At 43.9% G+C, this 26,096-nt stretch overlaps 1 protein-coding gene across 1 annotated transcript in view; it reads left to right on the forward strand.

Annotated features, from left to right (window-relative positions):
- The first annotated feature begins 3,924 nt into the window (after positions 1 to 3,924).
- The window catches only part of TXNDC17 (thioredoxin domain containing 17), a 32,035-nt gene continuing 9,863 nt past the window's right edge, over positions 3,925 to 26,096 (forward strand). Inside the window, exons 1-3 of the mRNA XM_086954541.1 lie at positions 3,925 to 4,196; positions 4,712 to 4,793; positions 17,749 to 17,824. Of these exons, the coding sequence (XP_086810667.1) occupies positions 4,052 to 4,196; positions 4,712 to 4,793; positions 17,749 to 17,824 (303 nt within the window). The 5' untranslated portion in view covers positions 3,925 to 4,051. The remainder of the gene's footprint in view (positions 4,197 to 4,711; positions 4,794 to 17,748; positions 17,825 to 26,096) is intronic.

Here is a 26,096-nt window from a genome sequence, read left to right on the forward strand (position 1 = left end):
GTGGATATTTTTCTAAACTGGTGTGGTGCCCTTTTGTAGTGCGTACACTGTATTACTGTTGGTTATGTGCAAATGCTTTACACACTGCCTCTAAGATAAGCCAGGCTGCTCCTGCCAAGCTACCAAGGGGTGAGCAGGGGTTATTTTAGACGTGTAACTCCCTTATCCTGACTAGAGTGGTGGTTTTTGCCTGGCTTTGGTCCACGCCCTAGCCTGCCAAAAATCCCATTTCTAACAGTGGTGCAAAGACCTCATCTGATGTGTGTATTTTAACAGGAGACCTCATATTTTTAGATTAATTGAAAATATAATGGGGCGGGTTAGCACAAACTGACCCATAGGGGCATATGGAGTTGGGGTCACGAGGGGGCCCCCTTTGATTGGCTAGCCGCAACACGGACAAAATAGTGTGGCCACCATTACAGGACTCGGGGACGTGGCCCCATTGAAATGTATATAGTGTGAAAGCCTATTTTAGAGGGTCATAAAAAGGAGCACATATAAAGAGTAAGAACATATTTTTGTCACAATATAAATCCTTTGCTGTTGGTACCATATTCCTTTTAGGATTTGTGTCAGGGTGTTCGATAGGATTGCATTTGATTTGTGATGTTTACTATGGTGGAAGGCTATGTCTTTGTTCCCCCTACAGTGTCTTTAAAATGTAATTGGGCAATTTACGTGGGCCCTGTGTGGCTCTGTTGTGTATGTTTCCCATCTTTCTGAGCTGCTGCTTCGTTGTTTATTGCCATCTGTTTATAAAATGACAAATAAAGGTTAAAAAAGAAATGTGGATTTGTGGATAAACTGCACTCTGAAGTCGATAATAGAAAGGGAAGGGGTAGGTGCTGCTCTAGTGAGCCACTTGGCACTACATGGACACAACACATCACACGCACCCTGAGGGGATATTATAAGAGTGCCGAGTTAAGCAACTATTGGGTCAATGTGTAATCTGTGATCCTCCAGCACTCAATTTATAGAGCAGAAGCTGGGGAGGACATTGAGCAATGGAGGCAGTTGCCACTGTCTGCAGTAAGGCAGGTAAGGTGAATAAGGTGCACAACAGCAGGGGCAGAGTTAACTAAGATGTGGATAAAGACAGTAAATACCTCATTTTCAGGACACAAGTACTATTTCCCTGACTTCTGTATTGGTTGGCACTATATATTGTTCATGTTGTGGCCAGCTAATTAGAATGGAGTTTCCCCTTTAAAGTGCTTAATTGGAGCATATTTGTAGATCAACAGTCAAGATATCACGATCTTTTACTCATTCATAACCACCCTAAGCACATCTTTAAGCAAGAATTTCTCATAAAAGTCTGAACAGATTTACATCAAATAACTAAAAGCACGCTTTCTGAATAAAATTCTAAAGTTTTGCCATATTTGGTGTAATTCCAGTCAGTTGTTTTTTTTTGTATAATTTACCAAAGTATCATATGGGAATTGACATGGAAAATCAATGTTTTGGTATCCCCATTATCTTTTTTATTGGTCCTCGCTTGATGGATCAGCGTAAAACTTTTCAAGAAGGAGGTGAGGTTGATTAAACATTTTTGGAAAGTTTCATAAACATTCATCAAATGGTGCTAAAGATATTGGCAAAACAAAAACACTCTTCCTATGGAACTATCTGTGGCACTACGTCAAGAAACATAAAATGTGAAAGAAACTTGAATGCACCTACATTGGAGGCACAGGTGAGCATCAAGATTACACAAGCAAACAAGCTACATTGAGAGGGAAGACTGAATTTTCATGACAGTGCCATGCCTGTTTGAAAGGGTATTGCCACATCTCAAGTAGAGTATTTGCCTGATCATTCACAAAGACTATGTCTGATGATCAACTTTAGAGAGCTGCTTCCAAATTCTGGGATCACTGTGCTGGGTGGTGCAATGCATGTACCAGGTTAAGGTGCACCACCTTTATATTGCTCATTGACAGCACCTTCGCTGACCTTTTAGATCCAACTAGTTAGAGGGGCTTAAAATTACTTATTTGTCACCTGGGAACCAGATGGCTTAGTAAAAGGTCATTGCTACTCCAGTTCGCATAATAGCATGCTTTCCAGAACCACACCCTAACACCTCCCCACATATTACGTAGTTCCTGTTCAGAGTCCATTCAGAAGCACAAGGGTCCTAGTACGCACAGCATCAATATGCTACAGAGCTGAGACAAGGTCAAAGATCCTCATTGCCTGCAGACAGTGATAAGATTTGTCGTCAGAACTAAAGGTAAGACCTATGGCTACATGGCTGGCCAAGCCAGCTGCTTTCAGACTGTATGTTGTAGTTTGAGTGCAAGTTTATAATCTATTCAAAACAAGGGTACTCATAGATTTTAAAGTGGGAATAAATGCAGTGAGCCACTTGGCCACTACATACAAATGACAGTTCACATGAACCCAAGTGATGGGCATGGTACAAGGGGTATAATAAAGGAGGTGTGGCACTCCACATTCAGTGCTAGTTTATCAACTGAGATTATGCGTGATAAGTGACACTCCAACACCCAAATCATAGGGTTGGTCTGATCTATAAGTCACTGTTGGTCACAGCTTAACAGCTGGGAAAGCAATACAGCAACATGTTCCTTCTGAGTGTGCTGCTCCCATTTCCACTGCTGCCAAAGGAGAACAAAAACACTGTAATTATGGCATTATCTAATTATCTAGGAGACATTCTACATAGCATCACAGTAGCATATTTGCTGCCTAAAAATCTCACTCCATACTGAGCGTGATGAACATTAGAGGTTTATTTTATGTATTTATTTGTTTGTTTCTATATTGCTTAAACTTTACCGAAGGTGTCAGAGCGCTTTTCAATAGAACCAGTTGTATTACATAAGGACTTCAGAGTACACGAATTACATAAAAGATATTAAACAGATAAAGTCTAAACTCACTTAAGAATGGCAGTTAGTACATTTGTCTACTCAAGATACTAGTGGTAAGAGTTACTTGTAAACAAGTTGCAAATTTCCACAAGATTACATTTTAAGAAAAGTTAAAGCGATTATGGGTGGAGATATATATATATATATATATATATATATATATATATATATATATATATATATATATATATATATATATATATATATATATATATATATATATACTGTTCAAGATCTTCTCGCCATTGCAGGAGTTTTTGCGGTGCTCTCAGGCCTTCGGGGTGTTCTAGGGCCTGAACAAATTCCAGAGCTGGTGATGACCGTAGGGGTAGAAGTTGTGGTGGTGGTGGTTCTTCTCTAGTGAAAAATAAAAAAGAGACTGCTGACTTGCACATCATGATTTTAAAAAGATGATTGCAGCAGCTTGAAGGGCACGGTTGTGTTTCTGTGGAAGCACACAGCTTTCGAGGAATCAAAAGCTGTACTCTTAGAAACAACATTTTGGACCACATCTCATCTCTGTAGTACTCCCGAAATCTTTTTGTTAATCAAGTATAGTAAACATTAACTGTGTTGTTAATCCACACCTAACAAGAACAAACAATCCTTCCACCCACCTTCCACTTTTGTTACATCCTGTCAGTACGAAGAGCTTACCCATTTGAAGTGGGTCCTGGGTTTTCATTATTATGAATTTAACTATATATTTCTTTCTGCAAATTATTACATTTATTTTGTAAACTGACTGTCAGAAGAAAAATAAAATGCGCCGAAAATGTAACGATAGTGTGGTGCCACATACATCCTCCAAAGATGGCTCCTCTCGTGCCCTGTGGATTCCTGTATTTACACACGTGCATACAATACGAAAACGTTTTTACTGGTTTTATTATGACAGCCTGGTTACAATCCCTTTCAAATATGGCTACGTTCTGTTCATTTCCTATAGTAGCCTCCTGTTCGAAGATGGCGTATCTGACGCCTACCTCTAACAGTCTCACGCAGTCGTGCTCTCTCATTGGTTACACGTGAAGTCGCTGTGCTGAGCGCTGCAGGATCCTGGACCCGGCTTCAGAGCTGACCGAGTCTTGGTGAAGTTTCTTTCGTAGCGGAGCCGAGCGCTGGTGTCCTCTTGTCCTGCCATGGCCAACTACCGGGAAGTGAAAGCCCAGGGCTACGACGAGTTCATGCAGACAGTGCAGGGCTTCAAAGACAAGAATGTTTTCGTGCTGTTCAGTGGTACCAAGACCGAGGAAGGGGTCAGCTGGTGCCCGGACTGCGCGGAAGGTACAGGGTGCAGAAGGCGGTTGAGCACGGGAAGTGCTCGGCGAGCCTCCCCCCCCCCACCTCCCCACCCCCCCAATCAAACTGATGATTTTCTTGATCAGCAAAATGTCTTAACAGTCGCTAAGTTGGGATATCCGATGTGGAGAAAGTACTAAAAGATACATGTACCTTAATTTTCCAGTAGTGTGGAACTATGTCGCGATTTTTTAAGGTACTCTTGAAACTTCTTTTATAGAAATAGATTCTCTGTCAGTGCTTTAAAAGTGCAGTTATTGTCCGGTACTGAGTACCCGATTTGAAAGGGAGCTTACCTGCGCACTAATGGAATACATTTAATGGGAGAGTACCGGCACTTCTCGTGAGAAAACCGGTACTCTAAATAGTTCGTACCAGCACTACTAAATTTCTATTTCAAGCGCTGTCTGCTCGCTGTAAAGTGTCATATTTACTGTTGTCAATCGTTAAAAAGTATAAGAAATGTACACTCTACTGAATATTTATGTTTGTGTTTATAGCGGAACCAGTTATACGAGCAGAACTCCAATGTCTCCCCGAAGGATCCATCTTCATTTACTGTCAAGTCGGAGAACGAGCTTAGTAAGTGTCCTCGATTATTGATTGGGAATCTGCTTCAGCCTTGCTTCATCCAGAACATAGCTTGGAATGTTGCTGTCCTGAGTTTCACGAGTATATCGCAACTATTGTGAAGTATAATAACTTCACTTACAGTAACAGGATTGATTGCTCATGGCAAAGCGTGCGCATTAGACATTGTCAGCGACATTAGTAATGGTGTTCAAAGGCTTTCCTATGTCCTATTGAGCCACTGTCATGGACCTCTTTAGGCCACATCTGGGGGATGCAAACACCTCTGTTTATTGTATACCTCACTTAAGATTCACTTACTGCTAGATGTAACATTTTTCGGTTTCGTCTTTAAATACGGTTCCAGAAACTTACGTATATATAGTTTCAAAACGTTCCTGCGCTGAAAACGTTAGGGTAAGTTTGCTCGCTGTGAGTTCATTCAATACCAATGTGCTTTATCATGGTCCAGTGTTTAAGCAGCATTTGCAAAGCCAGTAAGCAGGGCCACTGCATTTATGCGGCAGGGTTGGGCAAAATTATATGCCGGGGTTGATTAAATTATGTGGCAAGAAATGGCAAATTATGTGGCGTAATGCGGCACATTTTTTGATAGTATTATGTCATTAATTTGTCTTTTGTACACTTATTAAAACTGTCTGGGCACTATGTGCACCTCATTAGTACCAGTTTAGCACCCAAATATAGCACGAAGGAGTAGAAAGTTGACCAGCCAACCTTTGCAAAGGGCCTTCTACTGCATGGCAACATACGTCTCTGCATTTTTAGTAACTTAATCCGTATGAGCTAGAATTATTTTGTTTTTTGTTACCAATCTGCAAATTATTCATCAGTTGATTAATTATGTGGCAAATCTAGAATTATGTGGAAAACTCCACAGCTGTACAATAGCGTAATTCCAGTGGCCCTGCCAGTAGGTCGCAACTGTAGAAGTGAGACAGACTTATTGGCAGGGCCAGTGGTGCACAAGCGTTAGTAAGTAAGCACACAATGGCGAGCAAACTTCCAATGGGATTTCTACTTAAGAAAACCCATTAAAGGTTGGCACTGATGCGCATTCAGTATCACGGCGTGATGCATAGTAGTGATTTTTATTGTACTAATCTGACCTAATAGAATGTAAGTGAGCCTGTGCACACGTCAATATTGATAGCAGAGTAAGTACTCTGTCATAGATTATCTCCGACGGAACATTCAATGTACAGCAATGTAATAAAAATAACAATGAACAATCCGGAGTATTATGTTCTTCTTTTAATCCTGAACGGTTGCCCGGCCAACACGTGTTTCGTCTGGGGAAGTACCCCACGACTTCTTTAGGGCTGAACGGTTATACAACAATACATTGTCTGAACTAATATGAACCTGACAAAGGTCATATGATTCTGAGCGAGGCGACCAGTGTGGCAGAGTGAGCACCCTCCGTGACATACCAATTTATGTTACAGAGGAAGCACATCTACATGTCAGGTGCTAGGTCCCGGTGGATGGTCAAAAGGTGAGCATGTGTGATGACATGTTGTTACAGTACATAGAATAAGAACAGTGACACTGGTGGGCTTTAAGCAAAAGGTGGAAAACCTTTTGCTTAAAACCTCTCCTTTTGACCAGCCACCGGGACATAGCACCTGACATATAGATGCTCTTCCAGCTAAACTTAGAGCATCACCATCAGAAAAAATCTATAAAAAACTCCTAAAAACATGGATTTACGGATTATCTGATGCAAAATGTAAGACTCTAATCTAAGGACATCTAAAGCTCAGCTACCATCCACAAATATTTCATCTTTGCAGTGAAATCGGCAGCGCCAAGATGCTCCATGGAGTGTATGTGCGCTATACAAAAAACATCAAACATGCTTTTACCCCATGACTCGGCAGATCCTGATTCCATTCCATTATCTCACTTTTTCCTATATTTACTTTATACCCTGAAACCTGGCCAAAAGACTCTGCCTTCCTCATCAGATTGGGGATTGCTTCCTGCGGGTTACTTGTAAACAGCATCAAGTCATCTGCATATAATGCTAATTTAACTTCAAAATCATATGATTTAAAAGGAAGAATGGTGGTGTCTGCTCTTATCAAGTTGGCTCTATATACAAACATGGCGGGCTGATGTGGCCCCGTGAGCTCCGGGCCCGAGAGAGGAGAGCAATGGAGCTTTACTAATAAAACAAGCTGAGCTAATAATTATATCCATGCAGTTTGAGTACAGGAGTTAAAAAGATATTTGAGGCGGGATATTTTCATGAAATTAGAGATATCCGAGACCAATCAAAAAGGGATTCGAGACAAATGTGAGGTACTAGAGGAGAAACTGGATGACCTTGCACAGTGTACCGGAATTTTGGAAGGGGACGTCAAATCATTATCAGTGGCAGTGTCGGGAAATTCCAAGGATATTGAGTCATTAAAAAGACAAAACCGGTTGTTGCAAGATGACTTAGAAAGGTTGGAAACACAATCCCAACATAACAATTTAAGATTCCTCAAAATTCCAGAGGAGGCAGAGAAAGGAGATGTTAAGGCCTTTATATGTGGCATCCTGAGAGAGGAAGTTCTGAAGGTAGACCAGAAATTGATTGGGAGAAGGAGATACAGAGAGCACTTAAGAGACCCCTATAAGTTGAACTCTGATAGAAAGACTCCTAGAAAGATTTTGATAAACCTTTTGACATTTGCTGTAAAACAGTTAGTGTTGAGACGGGCACTGAAGGAGGGTTCCTTAAGACATGATGGTTTCACTTCTCAAATAAGATCAGACCTTGGCTCAGAGGCAGTGGGAACTGGGCACCAGAATGAATGAGTTACGAAGCAAGGGAGCTCAGGTCCAGTTGAAATTCAAAGCAATGCTAAAGATAATGTGACGAAACAAAATGTATAATATTAGTAGCCCAGAGGAAGTGGATACTTTTCTATCACAGATGGAGTGATGAGTTGTAGTTGTTTTTAGTTTATGCTTAAAGGGTATACGTGCTATGAAGATATCTAGAACATATGATAGCATGTTTATAGATAGATGTTAAAGAGAGGCTGATTTCTTTATTTTGTTTTCAATGTATTCTATGTTCTCTTCTCTGTGTGGGACGGGGGGATCCTAAAAGGCTGATTGTATCGCCCAAGGTTTAGAAAGGATGATTCCCCGGAGGGGGTGATTGGGTGCAGTCGGTGTGGGGAGCAGTGAGAATAGTGTGGCCCAAATCATATTACTACAAGAGACTCTTCTTGAAAGAAATTAATTTAGGCAATGTTTTGTTAAATCTAGATGGTCCAAGAGGTAGTATGCTCAGACCAGAGAGGGAGCACCAGGGGAGTGGCCATCATCATTAAAAGCAATAACTGAACAAGATTAGTTAAATGTGAATCTGACTGCTCAGGCAGGTGGTTAGTGGCAACTCTTCTAATTCAAGGTGGCCATTGATCTGTGCTGTATATTATCGGCCGAATAATGACAGCCCAGAGGCCTTGATTAAGATGGAATCCTGTTTATTAGAGACAACAGCCCCTATTGCATTGGGAGGAGATATTAATTTAGTTATGAACGAAAGATTAGATGGAACGTGAAAAGTTAAGTATACTAATCCACCAAGAATGTTCTCCAAATTAAAAAGTATGATGAAGGAATGTAATCGATATTTGGCGTACCAAGATGAGGGAGATTAGAGTTCACTTTTTACAGTAAAAAGTATAGGCATCACTCCCGTAGAGATTACTTTTTATTAGGTCAAGAACTATGTGCAGTTAGTTGAGGTACCTCTTACTCCAGCGATACTGTCAGATCGTTCCGCAGTATTCATGGCTTTGAGGATACATCAAAAAGAGGGGCAGAGAAGATGGACATTAGACAGGACTATACTATTAGACGAGGATGTGGTTCATGATTGAAGGGAAGGGAAAAATCTGAGACTTACAGTACCGCTAATAGAGGATCAGCAGAAAACTCAATAGTCTGGGTTGCTTATAAGGCATATTTAAGAGGGATCTTAAGATCTATAATGGTGGGGAAAAGAAGGGTGGCGAAGCAAGAAGATGAGTACAGAATTAAAGAGATTAAGGAAAAAGGAGGAGAACTACAGAAGGCTTCAATGAAAGATACAGATAGTGTGCACATTTTGAGTAAAGAGCTAGAGAGGTTACAAGTAGCATTCCAGGCGCAGAAAGATAAGAAAGTACTTGATAAATGGAAAGCTAGTAAGCTTCAACACTTTACTTAAGGATCAAAATGTAGGTTCCTATTAACCTGGAAGGCCAAGGCAGATAGAGCCAGGAATACAATTCGGGAGCTAATCAGTAGGAGATCAGGAGAAGTACTGCATACTAATGCAGATATATACGGATAGAGGCCCATAGTTTTATGACCGACTTTATATAGCAAAGATATCCAACCGGGCTGAGAGTATAAAAGAGTGGCTAGGATTGACGACACTCCCAAGTTAACTAACGAACAGAAAGCCCTAGATGGTCTCCCTGCTGAGGTTTTTCTTTGTATTATTGATATAATAATTCCAGTTCTAAAAGATCTATTTAATGCGATATACATGGATGGGGGAAGGGTCCCTAGTTCTTGGTTAGAGGCCACAGTAACTTTGATTTTAAAACCAAATAAGGACCTGCATAGAGTGGATTAGTACAGACCGATATCCCTATTAAATAATGATTACAAGATCTTTTCCGGAGTAATAGCATCCTCTGTAGCTAAGGTCATAACAGAGGTTATTCACCCTAATCAAAGAGGTTTTATACCTGGAAGACAGCTTAACTAATTAACATTTCAGTTAATGGGGGTGGTAGACATTGTGGAGGCTCGAAATTTACCCCTAACCATAGTAGCTGTGGATGTAGCCAATGCTTTTGACCAGGTGCATTGTGCTTATCTTTGGTAGTCCTTACTTAGTTTTGGCTTTCCGCCGAATATGGTTAGGGCGGTGCAAAACTTGTATTCTGGCCCTTAAGCTAAGGTGTTAGTAAATGGGGAGTTGTCGGATTGGTTAAATATTTTCGGAGGGACAAGACAGGGTCCCTGTCCCCACTTCTTTTCAATTGGCACTGTATGTTTAATCCAAAATACACCCCTGTATGTGACCCAGTTTCATCTTTGTGCTACGCATTATAATGGTAAACAGTGGACCAGCCTCGTCGTCATCTGAACAGAACCTGGCAAATGAGCCCTCCCTTCGCCACTTAGTTAATTAGTCATGCCATTTCAAGTGATCTGTGTTGTGACTGACATGTAGTATCAGTGCAAGTATACACAGTTGGGGGCCAACGGAGGGGAGGGGGCATTGTTCGCACACCTCTATTAGCAGCTACAGGGAGCATTAGGTAAAATGTGCTTTCAGAAAGCAGTATCTTATCTCCTGAGAAGCGTTGCTAAAATAGCGCGCTTTCCAGCTGGAAATGTGGCACCTTTGTTCACCTTTCCCGCTCTCCTCTCAGTGCATTAAGAGGAAAGGGGTCCCAGTTACGGAGGAGTGTATGAAATCACAAACTATTAATTAAATTAAATGAACAAAATTGCGTCTATAATGTTTTATTCACATTATAGGATGAACCAACAATTATAATTTCAAACATTGCGGTTGTATTAGTGCCCCTGGGGGTAAGGAGGACGTGAAATCGTGAGGGTGGTGTAGGTAGGGGATAGTGACAATAAAAACACGTATATATCAAACGTTTGCACAAATTCAATAATAAATGTATAGCAAAACGGTCATAGTTCAAACCAGTAATTCATAATACACATGCCCCATTATCCATGATATACGAATAGAATAGAAAATTTCAGAATGTCCCCGTTTCAATGGATTTCGTCTACTCTATTCGATACGTAGAGTGGTCCCCTGTGCCCAAGTGTCCGGATCTATTTTCCCAATCATATCGGGATACCGGATTTAATCTAAAGAATTATCGCTTCCTCTGCGGACCCATCCCGACCAATGACCAGTAAGCACTGATTTATTCAGGTTGCTTGCCCCACCACCCCTCCTTCGTCCTGATGAAGACCCTCATGCAAGGACTCCATTGATTCCTGCCTTACTTGGGGTCGAAACGTCGACATAATCCCCGGTTTAAGACACAGCCTCTCCTTACCCACTACTCCTGTATATCATGGATAATGGGGCATGTGTATTATGAATTACTGGTTTGAACTATGACCGTTTTGCTATACATTTATTATTGAATTTGTGCAAACGTTTGATATATACGTGTTTTTATTGTCACTATCCCCTACCTACACCACCCTCACGATTTCACGTCCTCTTTACCCCCAGGGGCACTAATACAACCGCAATGTTTGAAATTATAATTGTTGGTTCATCCTATAATGTGAATAAAACATTATAGACGCATTTTTGTTCATTTGATTTAATTAATTGTTTGTGATTTCATACACTCCTCCGTAACTGGGACCCCTTTCCTCTTAATGCTGATACTACCCAGGTCCCAGTGACTTAATTGGGTTAACCCTCCTTTTTAGGTCTCGCCTGTCGATGCGCATGCGCATCGAGCAAGGCGAGAGTATTGCGAGTTATCCACTCTTTATCCACACTGCAAGGAATCGTGGCGATTCCTTGCAGTGCCCGTGACTTTTAGGGTCAATGCGCATGCGCATTAAGCTTATGCGCATGCGCATTGACCTTAAAAGTCACGGGCGCGTGCATGTCCGTCTTTGTTTACCCGCTCCGCCCCCTCCCGCCGTGTCGCCTTGCCTACTCTCTTCCACAGCCTCCCCCAGCTCCGCCCCCTCACTACTTGATTGCACGGCCGCTAGGCCGTGCCTCCCCTACTCTCCTCCCCCCTCCTCCTCTCCTCCCCTGCCTGCCTGCCGTGTCGCACCTCTCCCCTCTCCGCCCCCTCCCCCGTTCCGCCCCCTCCCCTTCCCGCCGTGTCGCATTTCTCCTCCCCCCTCCCCTCTCTTCCCTCCGGCTTGTCTTAAGTACTTGCGAAGGCATAACAAACTGTGGGGCTTTGTTGCCCTCATTGCATTGGTATTGAAAGAACAGGCTTCAGATGGCCCTAAGCAAGGCTTATACATGAAGCAAAGAAGAGCGGATTTAGCCATACTGATAAAGAATCATATTTCATTACCTTTGAAGAAAACTTGGCCTGATCAAGGATGGGTTGGCGTTACAGCTCTTATCTACGATGAACCCGTAACACTGATCAATATCTACGCCCCAGGTTGCTGGCGGCAGTGCAGCAGGCCCTTCTGATGGTTGGGGACAACTGGAACAGTCCCTCCTTGCTGCTGCCATGTGTCCTTTTGGCCACGCGCACCGGGATTCGATCTTTTACCGGCGGCGTGACACTCTTTTCCCCATTAGATGGGATGCACTTTTTTTTCCCCTCATTCTGCTTTGGCAAAGGCAGCTGCGTGTTTATTTTCCCATCGAGCTTTAACTTCAAGTGAAAGCTCGATGGGAAAATAAAAATGTGGCTGCCTTTGCGGTATCGCGCTTGTTATGCTTTGACGGTGCTTCCCACGGAGGAACGTTGCTTAAAGCCCTCTTTGCAAGTGACCTTCGTGTAGTGTGCGCTCCAGCTTTCCGTTGGCGTGCGTGTGACGCAACACGCCTCAGCGGATTAGTGCGCGAGAGTGCCCGGAGCGGTAGCGCTGTATGCACACTCGGCGCTGTTTCTGCGTACAGTAATTATGAATAAATAACTGGCTTGCAAACCTACAAACCTGGGTCCTGGTCCTCATTTGGTGGAAGTAAGCAACATTACACTTAGTTACTTACTGCTACTCACTCACTAAGAAGCTCCGGGATAATGTGTGCGGCCGCAGCCTAGTGGCCAAAGGCTGGTCTCATGAAACACTCCCTCCATCCCCCATTCCCCACCTTTCTTCTGACGCAGGAAAAATGTCAATTGAGTTGGAATCTGACAACATGGAGGCTGCAGGAGATTTAAAGGCGCCACCTCCCTCCTGCTTCCAGGCTGACAGCGAATCCTGCACCCTTGGCCGATGGGGTGGGTGTGTTGAGCACGCACATTGCTCCCCGTTTGTAAATAGTGGTTTGTTTCCCCACCACCCCTTTCCAAAATGGCCTGGGTGCCTGCACACTCTTCTGACATGTGAGATTTCCATTTGCAGGTATGGGACCATATGACCTGTGTTTTTATAGGGTGCTGTCTCAGTTCTCAACCACTCACTCACCCTCACCCTCACTCACCCTCACCCTCACTCACCCTCAACCCCTCACCTACCCTCACCCTCACTCACCCTCAACCCCTCACCCTCACCCTCACTCACCCTCAACACCTCACCCTCACTCACCCTCGCTCACCCTCAACACCTCACCCTCACTCACCCTCAACCCCTCACCCTCACTCACCCTCAACCCCTCACTCACCCTCACTCTCACTCATCCTCACTCACCCTCAACCCCTCACCCTCACTCACCCTCAACCCCTCACCCTCACCCTCAACCCCTCACCCTCACTCACCCTCAACGCCTCACCCTCAATCACCCTCAACCCCTCACCCACCTTCACTCACCCTCACTCACCCTCACTCACACTCACCCTCACCCACCCTCAACCCCTCATCCTCACTCACCCTCAACCCCTCATCCTCACTCACCCTCAACCCCTCACCCTCACTCACCCTCAACCCCTCACCCTCACTCACCCTCAACCCCTCACCCTCACTCACCCCCACTCACCCTCAACCCCTCACCCTCAACCCCTCACCCTCACTCACCCTCACCCTCACTCACCCTCAACCCCTCACCCACCCTCAACCCCTCACCCTCAATCCCTCACCCTCACTCACCCACACTCACCCACACTCACCCTCACTCACCCACCCTCACTCACCCTCACTCACCTTCACCCTCACTCACCCTCAACCCCTCACCCTCACTCACCCCCACTCACCCTCAACCCCTCACCCTCAACCCCTCACCCTCCCTCACCCTCACTCACCCTCAACCCCTCACCCTCACTCACCCTCAACCCCTCACCCTCAATCCCTCACCCACCCACACTCACCCACCCACACTCACACTCACCCTCACTCACACTCACCCTCACTCACACTCACCCTCACCCTCACTCACCCTCACCCTCACTCACCCTCACCCTCACTCACCCTCACCCTCACTCACCCTCACCCTCACTCACCCTCAACCCCTCACCCTCACTCACCCTCAACCCCTCACCCACCCTCAACCCCTCACCCTCAACTCCTCACCCTCAACCCCTCACTCACCCTCACTCACCCTCACCCTCAGCCTCACCCTCACTCACCCTCAACCCCTCACCCTCACTCACCCTCAACCTCATGCTAAAGATTTACAAAAAAACCCATAAACAATTCTAAAAGCACTAACTCTAATGCTGCGAGACCTATTGCATTTCTAATGCTTGTTGATACTACTGCTCTCAGTGCAGGCACCCGAGAGCTCTGCGGATAGATAGCATTGTTTATCACCTCGAGCTGCCTGCAGAGGAAGTGCTGTGAGGAGTGGTGCTGGGATGTAAATACTGCCCACCTGACTGGTACAAGTACAGCCTAAAAAAAATCGGCATTTCTGTATAGGCTGCACAGACATCAAAAAATATAAATGAATTCAGTTGGCTAACTGCTTAGCCATGTGGCATTAATCCAGTGCGGAATATTTATAAATGTGGCTGAAGGACTTTCTTTAGTATGTTATTTCCTCAATGCAATTTGGCCTATATGTGAGCGCTGGGAGGAGGAGGGTTGGGGGAGAATGAGCGCGGGGAGCTACACATGGAGCAAGGGTGCCTGCGTCCATGACATCAGTGGCTTGTTAACATTCAAAGCACACCAGTGTTTACGGCAACCCCAATCCAATCTCTGTGCTATTCATTAAATCGCAGTCTGCTCTGTGGTCATTCTTTATCCGCCGCCTCGGGGCCCCATGCAGCGCGCACTCATTGGAGCTGGGGAAAGATTGTGTTGCCGGGGATGAAGTATGGCTGCACTTGATTCCAATTTTTGTTGCCTTCACTTGTGACATTGTGTGGGCGCCTTTGTGATTGGTTCGCATAGAGCAAGCTCTCATTGGCTGCAGCTGTTGTAGATTCGAGCAATGGAAAACTGCTTCGCTAGGCGAAAGATTGAGATGTTTCATTTACTTGTGAAGATTGTGCTATATTGGGACACATCCAGCTAACTCAATCTACCAGATCAAGGTTTGAAAGTGAAAAATGTCGAGAAAATACATAGGAAATAATACACGTTGAAAGAGCGATTCTGGTGTTCGTCCTCCGATTTGACTCCGAGTATTAATTATGCAGCAGAGGGTATACATTTAAATGCCTCTATTTTGCATTGCACCAGATGGAAGGTGAGGATATCTTCCCAGACAGTGTAAGTGTATTACCTGCATTCCAGTGGCTGGAGAGCTGGGACGTGTTTTTTGTAAATTATTATTTATATGTTGATCCAAAGAGGAGGGGAGACCAGCGAGCACCTTATAAAAGCTCTGGAGGTTAAGTAAACACACAATTAAAAAATTCTAATCGATTCATGCACTGAATCCATTCCTCCAGAAAACTGCATTGCTCCTCACATTACACTGTTAGAAGATTTGAAGATGCTGTGTGCGTAACGTGTTCCAAACTGGAAAATGCTTGCTGGTGTTCTGTGGAATTGCAAAATATGCCTACATGGCCTGCTACAGTGAGTCTTGTAGTGCAGTAAATATTAAATGATTACTAAGTACATGCAAAAGGGGTGTTTGAAGAGAAGTATGATCTCTCTGTGGTGCATAGCAAAGCATGTGAGGAGGTTTGGACGGAAGGCTTTATGCCTTAGTTGGATCCTGCATGAGAGCGGTTTCCAGTTCATTATGTGTTACCTCCTTGCTTTGACAAGGCTTTCATGTGATGCATCATGCCTGTTGAACTGGGCTCTGTGGCAACCCCTAAATCTGACTTAAGATAGGGCAAGGCACTGGTGGTGGGACTGTGAGCAGTGTGGGAGGGACAGTTACTGCTGTAGTCACTGCTTTTAGGCCTGATCACACTTGAAAAGCAATAGCCAAACAAGCTATGGCAGGCTTGTATTTTGGCTCTGCCAGTGGTAATTGTTTTGCAACTCAAAGTGCAGTGTCAAAAACAAAATACCAGTGCACCGGCACCAGATAGTGGTAACATTAGGTCCGTAGCAGCCAGCTACAGTTGTCTGTGTGAAACCTAAAAGAGTCTTTTCAGGTATGCAGTGAAGGGATATAGCACAACCAGTCAGAACACAGACCGACATTCTCCTGGGAAAGCACAAGAATGAGGAGGAAAGCCTTCAAATCAAGAACAGACCCTGAGATAGACAGCAATACGTCCAGTCACGAGCAACAACCGACCCAAAGCTACCTCAGTCAGAATTACAAGCAATGTGGCAATACTTCATGTGATACTACAGCAGGTGACAGTGGGGGCAAATCCACCAGGTCAGTCTTAGTGGAATTTGGTTACACAAACAGGCCAGGAATTTTGTGGATCAAATGTGGAAATCAATGTGATTGCACATAATTCCGCATTATTTCCAGCACCACAGGGTCTCTTGGACATTTCTTATAACTCTACAGTAGTTGTGCACAAAGAGTTACTGATAACTGGTGTCAGTACCATACTGGTATAATTCCAACCCTTTGACCTCCAGTTTACAGTACATTATGGATCAGGGAAGGGTATTATTTGCAGTTAAGGTAATATTTGCAGTGGACTAAAGTCATAGAGTTGATATGCAGTCATTAGTTGGGGTTGAGCTCAAGTACATGTTTGGTGAGATTAATACAGGAGTTAGAGATTAGGTGTTTGCATAGGTATAACATGCAGCAAACGGAGGAAAGATTGTGATCTTGTAATTAAGTTGTGGGAAATTGCTGAAATAAGGGTAGTCAGATGAATGTGTCAGAGCAGATTGTGCTCAAACAGAGGAGGCATGCAGAGGATGGATAGGAAGCAGATGGACCTTTGAAAGAGAAAAGAAAAAAGGATAGGCGACAAACAGAAGTTCTAGTTAAAGGACAGTTTTTAATGCTGGATTTAAGGAATGTAGTTAATATTTTTGAGACCGCGTACTGTTTGAGGTTGCAAGTACATAGAAACATTTATTTACTTGTGAATTGGTACAAGGATGTACACAGCCATCTCCTCTCAATAGCACCACCTATAACGCATGCCCACATTCCATGTTCATTGTATTTATACTAGACACCCAAACATTCTACTGATTCTGTTTAAAGTGAACTATACACTTAATTTCTTACCCAGTGCTACAAGGGGGCGCCCCTGTCTGTGCCAAGGCCAGTGCGGCAGCTCTGGGCCACATGGTGCCATGGCATGTGGGCTGACACCTCCCACTGATTCTGTTAAGTCTCCCTCCAACGGCCACTACTCTGGGCTGGGCCCCGCAGCAATCCGTTCTCTTTCAGGGCCCCATGGTAATCCGCTTTACTGTCTGACACAGGACGCATCAGGAAGTAAGACCCGTGGAAGGGGCACGAGCAGCTGCCACTGGGAAGCCCGTTCTCCCCACCGTCCCAGGTTCTCAGGGTTGTGCAGGCGGGTCTGGATAACAGGGGAGATGGTGTTTATCAGGATTGTCTGGGCTTGGATGGAGCCTCACTGAAACACTCGCAGCATTTTGGGCAGTCAGGATATGCCTAATCATCCTATAATTAAATATTCACTATAAGTATTTAAACGTGAATAAGTTTCATAAAATGTCATTGTAGCAAATGTTCAATGTTTAAAAGTAAATTAAAAAAAATGCAGTATGTGTGTATGTAACTGTGTGTGTGTGTGTGTAATATATATATATATATATATATATGTGTGTCTATAAAGCTAGATCAATGTATACACTACGTTATTTAGTTTGGCTGGTTGAATAACGTATAGATGAAAATGCCTACTTTAGAATTCTGAGTGTTTATATCTTTATAACTTGTCCTTCTCTGTAGCTGGAAAGATCCAAACAATGACTTCAGAAGGAAACTGAAGCTAACTGGTGTACCAACGCTTATGAAATACAACACTGTAAGTACCTGGTGCTCCAGATATGCAGTGAATAATGGTTTTATACTTTTTAATGTTGGTTTGGTTTTGGGTTAACACCTCTGAGGAAAACTGTTGAATTGAGTGCTAAGAAAACTAAAAGACAAGGTTAGCTTGTATGATCTGTGCACTCACGTTTGCATCTACAACCTCAGCTACTACCAAACCACTGCCTTTGCGTTTTCCCTGATCTCCACACTATAACAATCCTATCACCCTACATTTGATTCATCACTTTGCCCATGCTTCTTTCATTCATGCATCTACCTATTTATCACTCCTTCCATCCATGCACACACTCGGGCATCCATCCAGATACAAGCACTTATTGGCCCAAACATCCATCTTGTCTACTATTGACTCAATCTCATAGTTGCCTACTCTCTCTCTCATGATCAACAAGGAATCATTCTCACTATAGGCGCAATTACTCAAAAAATCTTCAAAATGTAGCAATGGAAACGTCTTTCACAGTTTTTACTGTGACACAGGAACTAAAGATCAACATGAAATAATGTATTTATCAATTAAAACTATTATGACCTATGCTCTACTTTGCCATTTCTGGACCATGTATAATGCCAAGTTTTAAAAACTAACCCCATAAGGAGTAGAACTGTGCACATGAATACTCATCAGGGTTGGCTTCGGCACCCATTCGGAAGAGGCATTCCCCATCATGTTCACATCACACAGCTCTGCTGTTGCAAGGTTTTGCACTAGAGTCATGGAGTGAGAGCCTAGGGAGTCCGGCTTAGCAGCAATAGGTTGTTTACTCGTTATCCGGCACTGGCTCCACTCTTCGTGATGCTGAGGCGATATGGAAAAGATGCTACTCACCGAGTCCTTAGCAGAGGCTTTAGGGTGTGTAGTGCGTGGGTCTGAAACGAGGGGAGTCCACACTGGAGTTGTCTAAGAAGCCGCATAAACCCACTTCACAAATTAAGTGAGGCCAAGATGGAGGTCAAAGTGATTGGCAGAATTCCTTGAACCAATTGGGAACTGGTGAGCTTGCTGTTTAGGTTGTGATAAGTTTTTAGATCTGCGGAAGAGGGCAGGAGTTGTTTCACTAACTAAGAATGAGTGATCTTGCTGCTTAGACTGCAATATATTTTCAGATCTTTGTAGGATGGCATGAGTAGTAGGCTGTGTTGACCATCAATGCATGGTCCAAACTCCTCAAATCCATGAATTCCCTCCTCCCCCCCCCCCCCCCCCCCCCCCGCAGCACTACAAGATGAAAGTTGCAAGAGTAAGTGCCATGGCCGCCGCTATTTAGGTCCATAAGTGACTGGGCTGCAAGATTGCCTCCTGCTCAGTGGGTGGCCTTTCAGGCAGTAAAAAATATTTTTACAAGAGGGGCTTTCATCAAGGATGTGACTGAAAGGATCTAGGGTACAAACAGCTACCTGTTGGGTGTGTGGAAAATAATAGATAGACTTGATGACTCACAGGTCTGTAGGCAAGAGAAAGGGAGGGAAAACTCAGTGGGCGTATTTTATCTACATTTTCCTAGAGGTAGCTCTGAAACATATGTGTAACATGTATTTGTAAAGCGCACACATGACTGTGATATCTATAAACTCTAGAGTGCATAGGAAGTAAAACATATTTGACATAGAAAAGTGTAATCGATGAAAGAGATTCTGTCTCTGTGTGCCATGCAAGGGCTGGCTTAGAGGGACCAAAAATATAGGCTTAATGACTCGGATCCTGAATATTTAAGAAAATGTAAGCACTGACCTATTTCCTCCTCCTCCTCCTCCTTCCTCCTCCTCATCCCCCTTTTTTCTGACTGTATCCACAACAGTACATGGCCTGTGGCTATGGTTCATTAGCTCTAGGGTACCCAGAGAGTGAGGGAGAGGAGAATGTAAAATATCTGATGGAAGCAATTGGAGGAGGAATCGGCTACAGTTGCTATCAGGAGTCGCAAATGAGGGAACACATAGTAACCAGAGCTATAAAAGCACAATTCTCCAAAGAGAGTGGATACTGCAGTAGGATACTTTTTGCTTTCTGCATTGTGCCAGAGTGCCACAAAGGCTGTTCATTTAGCGAACTATTTCTCAGTACAGGCATTGAGTTAAGGAGTACAGGATTTACCAAAGTAATCCATTACAGGAATGTGAACTCAGTAACCATCAATAACCATGGAATCTGGCTATCGTTTGAATAAGAAATTCTTATTAACACTGAGAAATTCCATTTGCTCCCATTTGTTTGGGATGATAAATTGGCATCTTCCAATTATTGCACAAAGACGAACATGCAGTGCGTCATAGGCCAGGGCCTGTATGGAGCTTGAAAGGCTCATTTTAAGAAGTACACCTGCAAGCCCAAGTATGAGGACCGAGTGGACCATTCAAATGCAAAGCTATCCAACCAACAAGCACCTGTGCAACAAAAGCAGTACATTGATTTTACTTCAATCCTTGCTGTGAGCTGTTTATCACCTCCCTGATAGATTAAAGAGATAATGGGCATATGAGTGGCAAGCACATAATAACTGAACTCATTCACTTCAGAAAGAGACATGCCCCCGCTGTGCAGGTTTTTCTCATGTGTTGAAGGTGGTGAACAGGGTTGTAGATTTTTAGCTGAACTGGAGCTGAGCTGCTACTTCCAATCCGTTTGAGAACTGATCTTGAGTGGCAACCATATACTTCAATGGAAGGAGACCGGCTACACCAGTTTCAGTTTTTATAGTTGGTATTCCTCATGAGACATTACACTCTTTGTTATTTAAAAGGCAACAGTCATTGATGTGGACACGAGTACTCTGGTTCTGAGCAAACTCAAGGAAGCAGCTCAAACAATGACCTGCCTGAAACCACAAGATCAGGATGCTTGACGACCAAGACCAAGGCACCAACCCAGTACCCTCCACCAGCGATGCCACCCAGCCGACCCTCCTCAGCTGGACCCTTGTCACCACAGAAGACATCGCAAAGACTATGAAAAGCATCCACTCCGGAGCACCCACTGAACCCTGCCTACCGTAAATCTTCCACAGGGCCGCCTCTGCCATCGCACCAGAACTACGACGGACAATCAACTGCGCTCTCGAAACAGGCACGTTTCCCGACTACTGGAAACGCGCTGAAGTCCAACCCCTCCTCAAAGAGCCTTCTGCAGATCCTACGGACCTCAAGAACTACTGGCCCATCAAGTGGTAAGAATGCCATAGACTTTGACGCCTATAGATCATTGTTGATTATTAACTATGACAATTAGATAGCAGGGAAAATTCCAGCAAGACCTTTTTAATGCCGGCATAATACAGAGAATTCCCTTGACCTTATATTTTCAAATCTTCCTTCTCCAGTCGCGTACAATCCTTATCCCGTGACTTGAGCGGACCAATTCCTAATACCGTTTTCATGGAATCTTCAATAGTCTACACAACTGCGACTTAAAGGGGTATGGTCTCACGACAGTGCCATGAAATCACTGAGGTTAGTTTGACCAATTCCCTAAAATCCTTGGATCCCTTGTCAACACTCAGTTTGGATGGCGCCGTCAACATATTTAACTCCTTTCTTTTATATGCTTTTGATTACCTAGCTCAGACCCAATGGACTGCACCCAAACCAAAGTCGTCAACTGCAGCTTACTTCTCACTACTCCTACAGTCTGAGAAATGCCACTGCATACACTTAGAAAGAATACTGAGGAAAAGATATGAGCGCAACAATCTGGCAAATTATAAAGCGGCCTTTGGTGCCTTCCAGAAATAGATCAGGAAGGCCCAAGCAGAGTCTTTTGCCAAGCAGATTGATAATGCCTGCAATTCTTCCTAAATGATGTTTCAGATGGTTGAATTGTTTCTTTCCACAGTGGGGACTAAATAAACTACGAGGGCCTCTCAAACCTCATGCAATAATCATTCTAACTATTTTCAGGATATAGTTTCCAGTTTTTTTATTCGTTTAGGGTATTGGTGTGTTCTACAGATTTCACGTCGCCAAAGTCCTCGAGAAAATAGTCAACACCCAGCTAACGCACTTCATAGAAACAAACAACATCCTTAACTCATCTCAATCTGGATACCACAGCACCTCGCTGCCCTCTTAGCCGCCACTGAATACAACCGCACCCTCCTCGATAAAGGCAAGACTGCAACCCTAATACTACTAAACCTCTCAGCAGCCACCGTACACTAGCCACCAGACTTCGTGATGCCGGCATACAGGGAACTGCTTTAGACTGGATTCTCTTTTTTCTCTATGGCTGAACACAAAGAATAAGACTCTTGCACTTCCTCTCCGAACCCAAAGACATCAGATGCAGAGTACCCCAAGAATTCTCCCTCAGCCCGCACTCTTCAGCATTTACATGGCCCCTCTGGCAACCATTGTCAGAAAACATGCACTCAGCATAGTTTCCTATCCTCTCCCTCACCAAGGAACCCAACATCCCCAGGCACATCAGAGGCATAATACAATTACTGCTCAATCAGGAGTACAGTATGTTCACATGAGCATATGCATCTCCAGTTATCCATACAGCGGTTTACCATCCATTTTTACAGCACATCTAATGATTACCTGGCCTAAATAAAGCGACACGAAGTAAACTGGCAGAAGACACAAATGATAACTTAACATACCGTTAAATCCAGGCCATATAAAAAGGGCAATCCAACATTTGGGTACTGGATAGACGCCGGTTACTAGCAGCTTACTGGTGGATTATATAAAAAATATATGGAGTTTTTGGCCTCACCACCATTAAGTATGTATAATTAAGGTATTACTAAAGGAAAGTTGCCAGGCTTCTAGAGGGGAGCACTGGTGGTGATGCTACCCGTAAGACCAAAAAGTGGTAAGAATGCCATAGACTTTGACGCCTATAGATCATTGTTGATTATTAACTATGACAATTAGATAGCAGGGAAAATTCCTGCAAGACCTTTTTAATGCCGGCATAATACAGAGAATTCCCTTGACCTTATATTTTGAAATCTTCCTTCTCCAGTTGCGTACAATCCTTATCCCGTGACTTGAGCGGACCAATTCCTAATACCGTTTTCATGGAATCTTCAGTAGTCTACACAACTGCGACTTAAAGGGGTATGGTCTCACGACAGTGCCATGAAATCACTGAGGTTAGTTTGACCAATTCCCTAAAATCCTTGGATCCCTTGTCAACACTCAGTTTGGATGGCGCCGTCAACATATTTAACTCCTCTCTTTTATATGCTTTTGATTACCTAGCTCAGACCCAATGGACTGCACCCAAACCAAAGTCGTCAACTGCAGCTTACTTCTCACTACTCCTACAGTCTGAGAAATGCCACTGCATACACTTAGAAAGAATACTGAGGAAAAGATATGAGCGCAACAATCGGGCAAATTATAAAGCGGCCTTTGGTGCCTTCCAGAAATAGATCAGGAAGGCCCAAGCAGAGTCTTTTGCCAAGCAGATTGATAATGCCTGCAATTCTTCCTAAATGATGTTTCAGATGGTTGAATTGTTTCTTTCCACAGTGGGGACTAAACTACGAGGGCCTCTCAAACCTCATGCAATAATCATTCTAACTATTTTCAGGATCTAGTTTCCAGTTTTTTTTATTCGTTTAGGGTATTGGTGTGTTCTACAGATTTCACTTAGGTGAAACACCAAAAGCTGCACATTACTAGCTGGCTGAATATGAGGAGATCTCTTTGCAGGCTCAGAAGAGTCCATTTTATTGGGTCGCTTAGGTTTCCCACTTGACCTCTACCTGCCTAAAATCCTCAAACTTGTAGTACCTCTCGTAAATGAACAGATACATTATTTATTTAATTGCTCCTTGAATTTTAGCATTGTTACTGCAACAGTATTAGTGCTTGCTTTGCTAAAAAAAACAAAAAAAAAACTAATGCTGTCCCGGAATGCCAGAGTAATTGCAGACCTATTTCTCTTCTACCCAATGGGAAAAATGCTATAGTAGTCAGTCAACAGACAGCTATCCCAATTTATTGAAAGGAAAGGGATTCTGCTCTACACCTAAACACGTTTTCAAGAAGGTATTTAGTAAGGAAGTTGCTCTTTTCGAAGTTATGGAATTTGTGAAAAACAACATAGATATAGGAAATAAAAAGTGGTGGTTGTACTCCTTGAACTCTCGCCCACTTTTGATATGGTCTCTCATAAAATTCTACTGGAGCGTTTGGAAGAGGCAGTGTTGCAAAGTCATTTTGTGCCCTGGGCACCCTCCAACTTTTTACTGACTGATACTGGTGGTAACTGACTCTGACTGACCCTGGGCTCTGCCTAACCAGGGCCAGTGCTATGGTGAAATAGACCATTAGAATACAATGAAGACACCTGTAAATGTAAATGTATTGCGATTTATATAGCGCACGTATCACCCGAAGGCATCAAGGCGCTTGCCTTGGGAACCCGTCCTGGTATTCCCCTGTGAGATAACCCCAGCAGGGTATCCACAAGGTGAAAGCCAGGCATCCCGCCGCGAGGGGCCGTAGTGGAGATTAAGCAGGCTATTGCCCAGAGTCGCAGAGTGTGAACCCGTGAGTCGAGTAGGCACCGGAACGAGAATTATCAAGTCCGTGGAATTTTTGAGCCCAAGACCCGCCGAGGTGGGGAATTGAACCCTGGTCCAGGACCGATCTCAGCTTGCGGGTCTGCCGCCTCTAACCCCTGAGCCACACTTCTCCACTCCACCTATGTACACTAGGGTACACTATGGGTTAGGGTATCCCTGTTATTGGCATGACACCCCCCTATAATGCCCTAGCACATAATGGGACAGGGGGATTAAAACTACCTTTAAGTCCCTAGTATATATTGGGGCATGGCAGTTCGAGGCCAGCAGCCTTTTCTGCACTTGCATGTGTGCACTGTGGCAGCCAGAGGTCAGTGTAAAAGCAGCCCTGTATTGCAGGACTGCTTTAAACATGTAAAATGTGATCAAACTCAACTTTAATTTTTAGGGCACTTAAACATGGATAACCTACAGTGCTTGGGCAGATTAGGTACCCCCAGGGTCTCCCCTAGGTGTTACAGGGGGTGTGGGTGTGGGAGGGGGGGGGGGGAGGGGGGGTGTGCGGTATTTATAAGGAGGACCCTTAAGAAATGAGTTTTATATGCCCTGGATTTAATGAAATGCACATTGTGATAAATTGTTTCACAAACTCAACTTTTGTGCTAGGAGCACCGAAGATGGAGCATCTGCAATAGTTTTACTTATTCAGAATGCTTAATGTGTCCACTAGATGTTCCAGGTGTGGGGTTCCTGTAGATATAAGCAACGTTCATACAAAAGGTGTTTTTATAAGCTCTGGTGTTAGAAAAATGGCCCAAGTATTTTTTCCTATTGCAAATCCCCTGAAACATAGGTTAACATGGCAAAACGTTATTAACTAATAAATCCCTCTAGTAGAATCATAAAAATAGCATTAAAGGATTTCCCAGAATAGTATTGATGCATCCCACAATATGGTATTGTTGAATTTCTCCTAAAATGTACAGACAAGAAGTTATAACACTTCCAGTGGTCTGTCCTGAGTGTTTAGAGTTAAGTGGATGAGCCAGGCTCCTTTGATGAGGTGATAAAGAGCCCCTGGAATTAGCCAGCTGTTCTGGGTGGCACAGTTTTGCTACACAGGAATGCCAGTGCAAGGGGAGGGCTTGTAAACCAAATACTTCAATGGAAGGAGACCGGCTACACCAGTTTCATTTACACTTCTCCACTTTGAACCCAGCCAGATGCTAGGCTTAAGGAAAGAATGTGCAGATACAAGGGGGAGAGACTATGGAGATTAGCCAACCTGGAGGTGTGTTCTCTCCCTGCTGGAAAATCAGCCATGATGAATTTTCGGGCAATGGTGCTTTCTAGGATAAATAGTGTCACAATTTAAAGGATGTGATCATAACCTGGAGAGTTGCCCTGAACCTCATTGGGCAGGAATTCCCTTTTTCCTGAGCCAGAGAACTTGGAATAAGTATCTGAGAAGGGCAGAACCTGTCAGATCTGCTGCTTGATTCCTAAGAGGGCAAGAAGGGTCTACGCCCAGGAGTCTGATCAACCAGGCCCTGCACTTTGAAGACAGCACCTTTTGCACCATCCAGAACTACAACCCTGTGGACTTCCTTGCTTTAAAAGGACTAAAGATTGGACTCCCTGCAAGCTGCAGGTTAACAGAGCTCACTTGGAACATCACCACCAAGAATCTGCAGCCTGGATTACTACCAGTAGATTTGTAAGGGTTTTATCCAAGTGGATTGTGGGAACTGAAGTCCCAAT

This window comes from Lissotriton vulgaris, chromosome 2_1, assembly GCF_964263255.1.
Source record: "Lissotriton vulgaris chromosome 2_1, aLisVul1.2, whole genome shotgun sequence".
NCBI lineage: Eukaryota > Metazoa > Chordata > Amphibia > Caudata > Salamandridae > Lissotriton > Lissotriton vulgaris.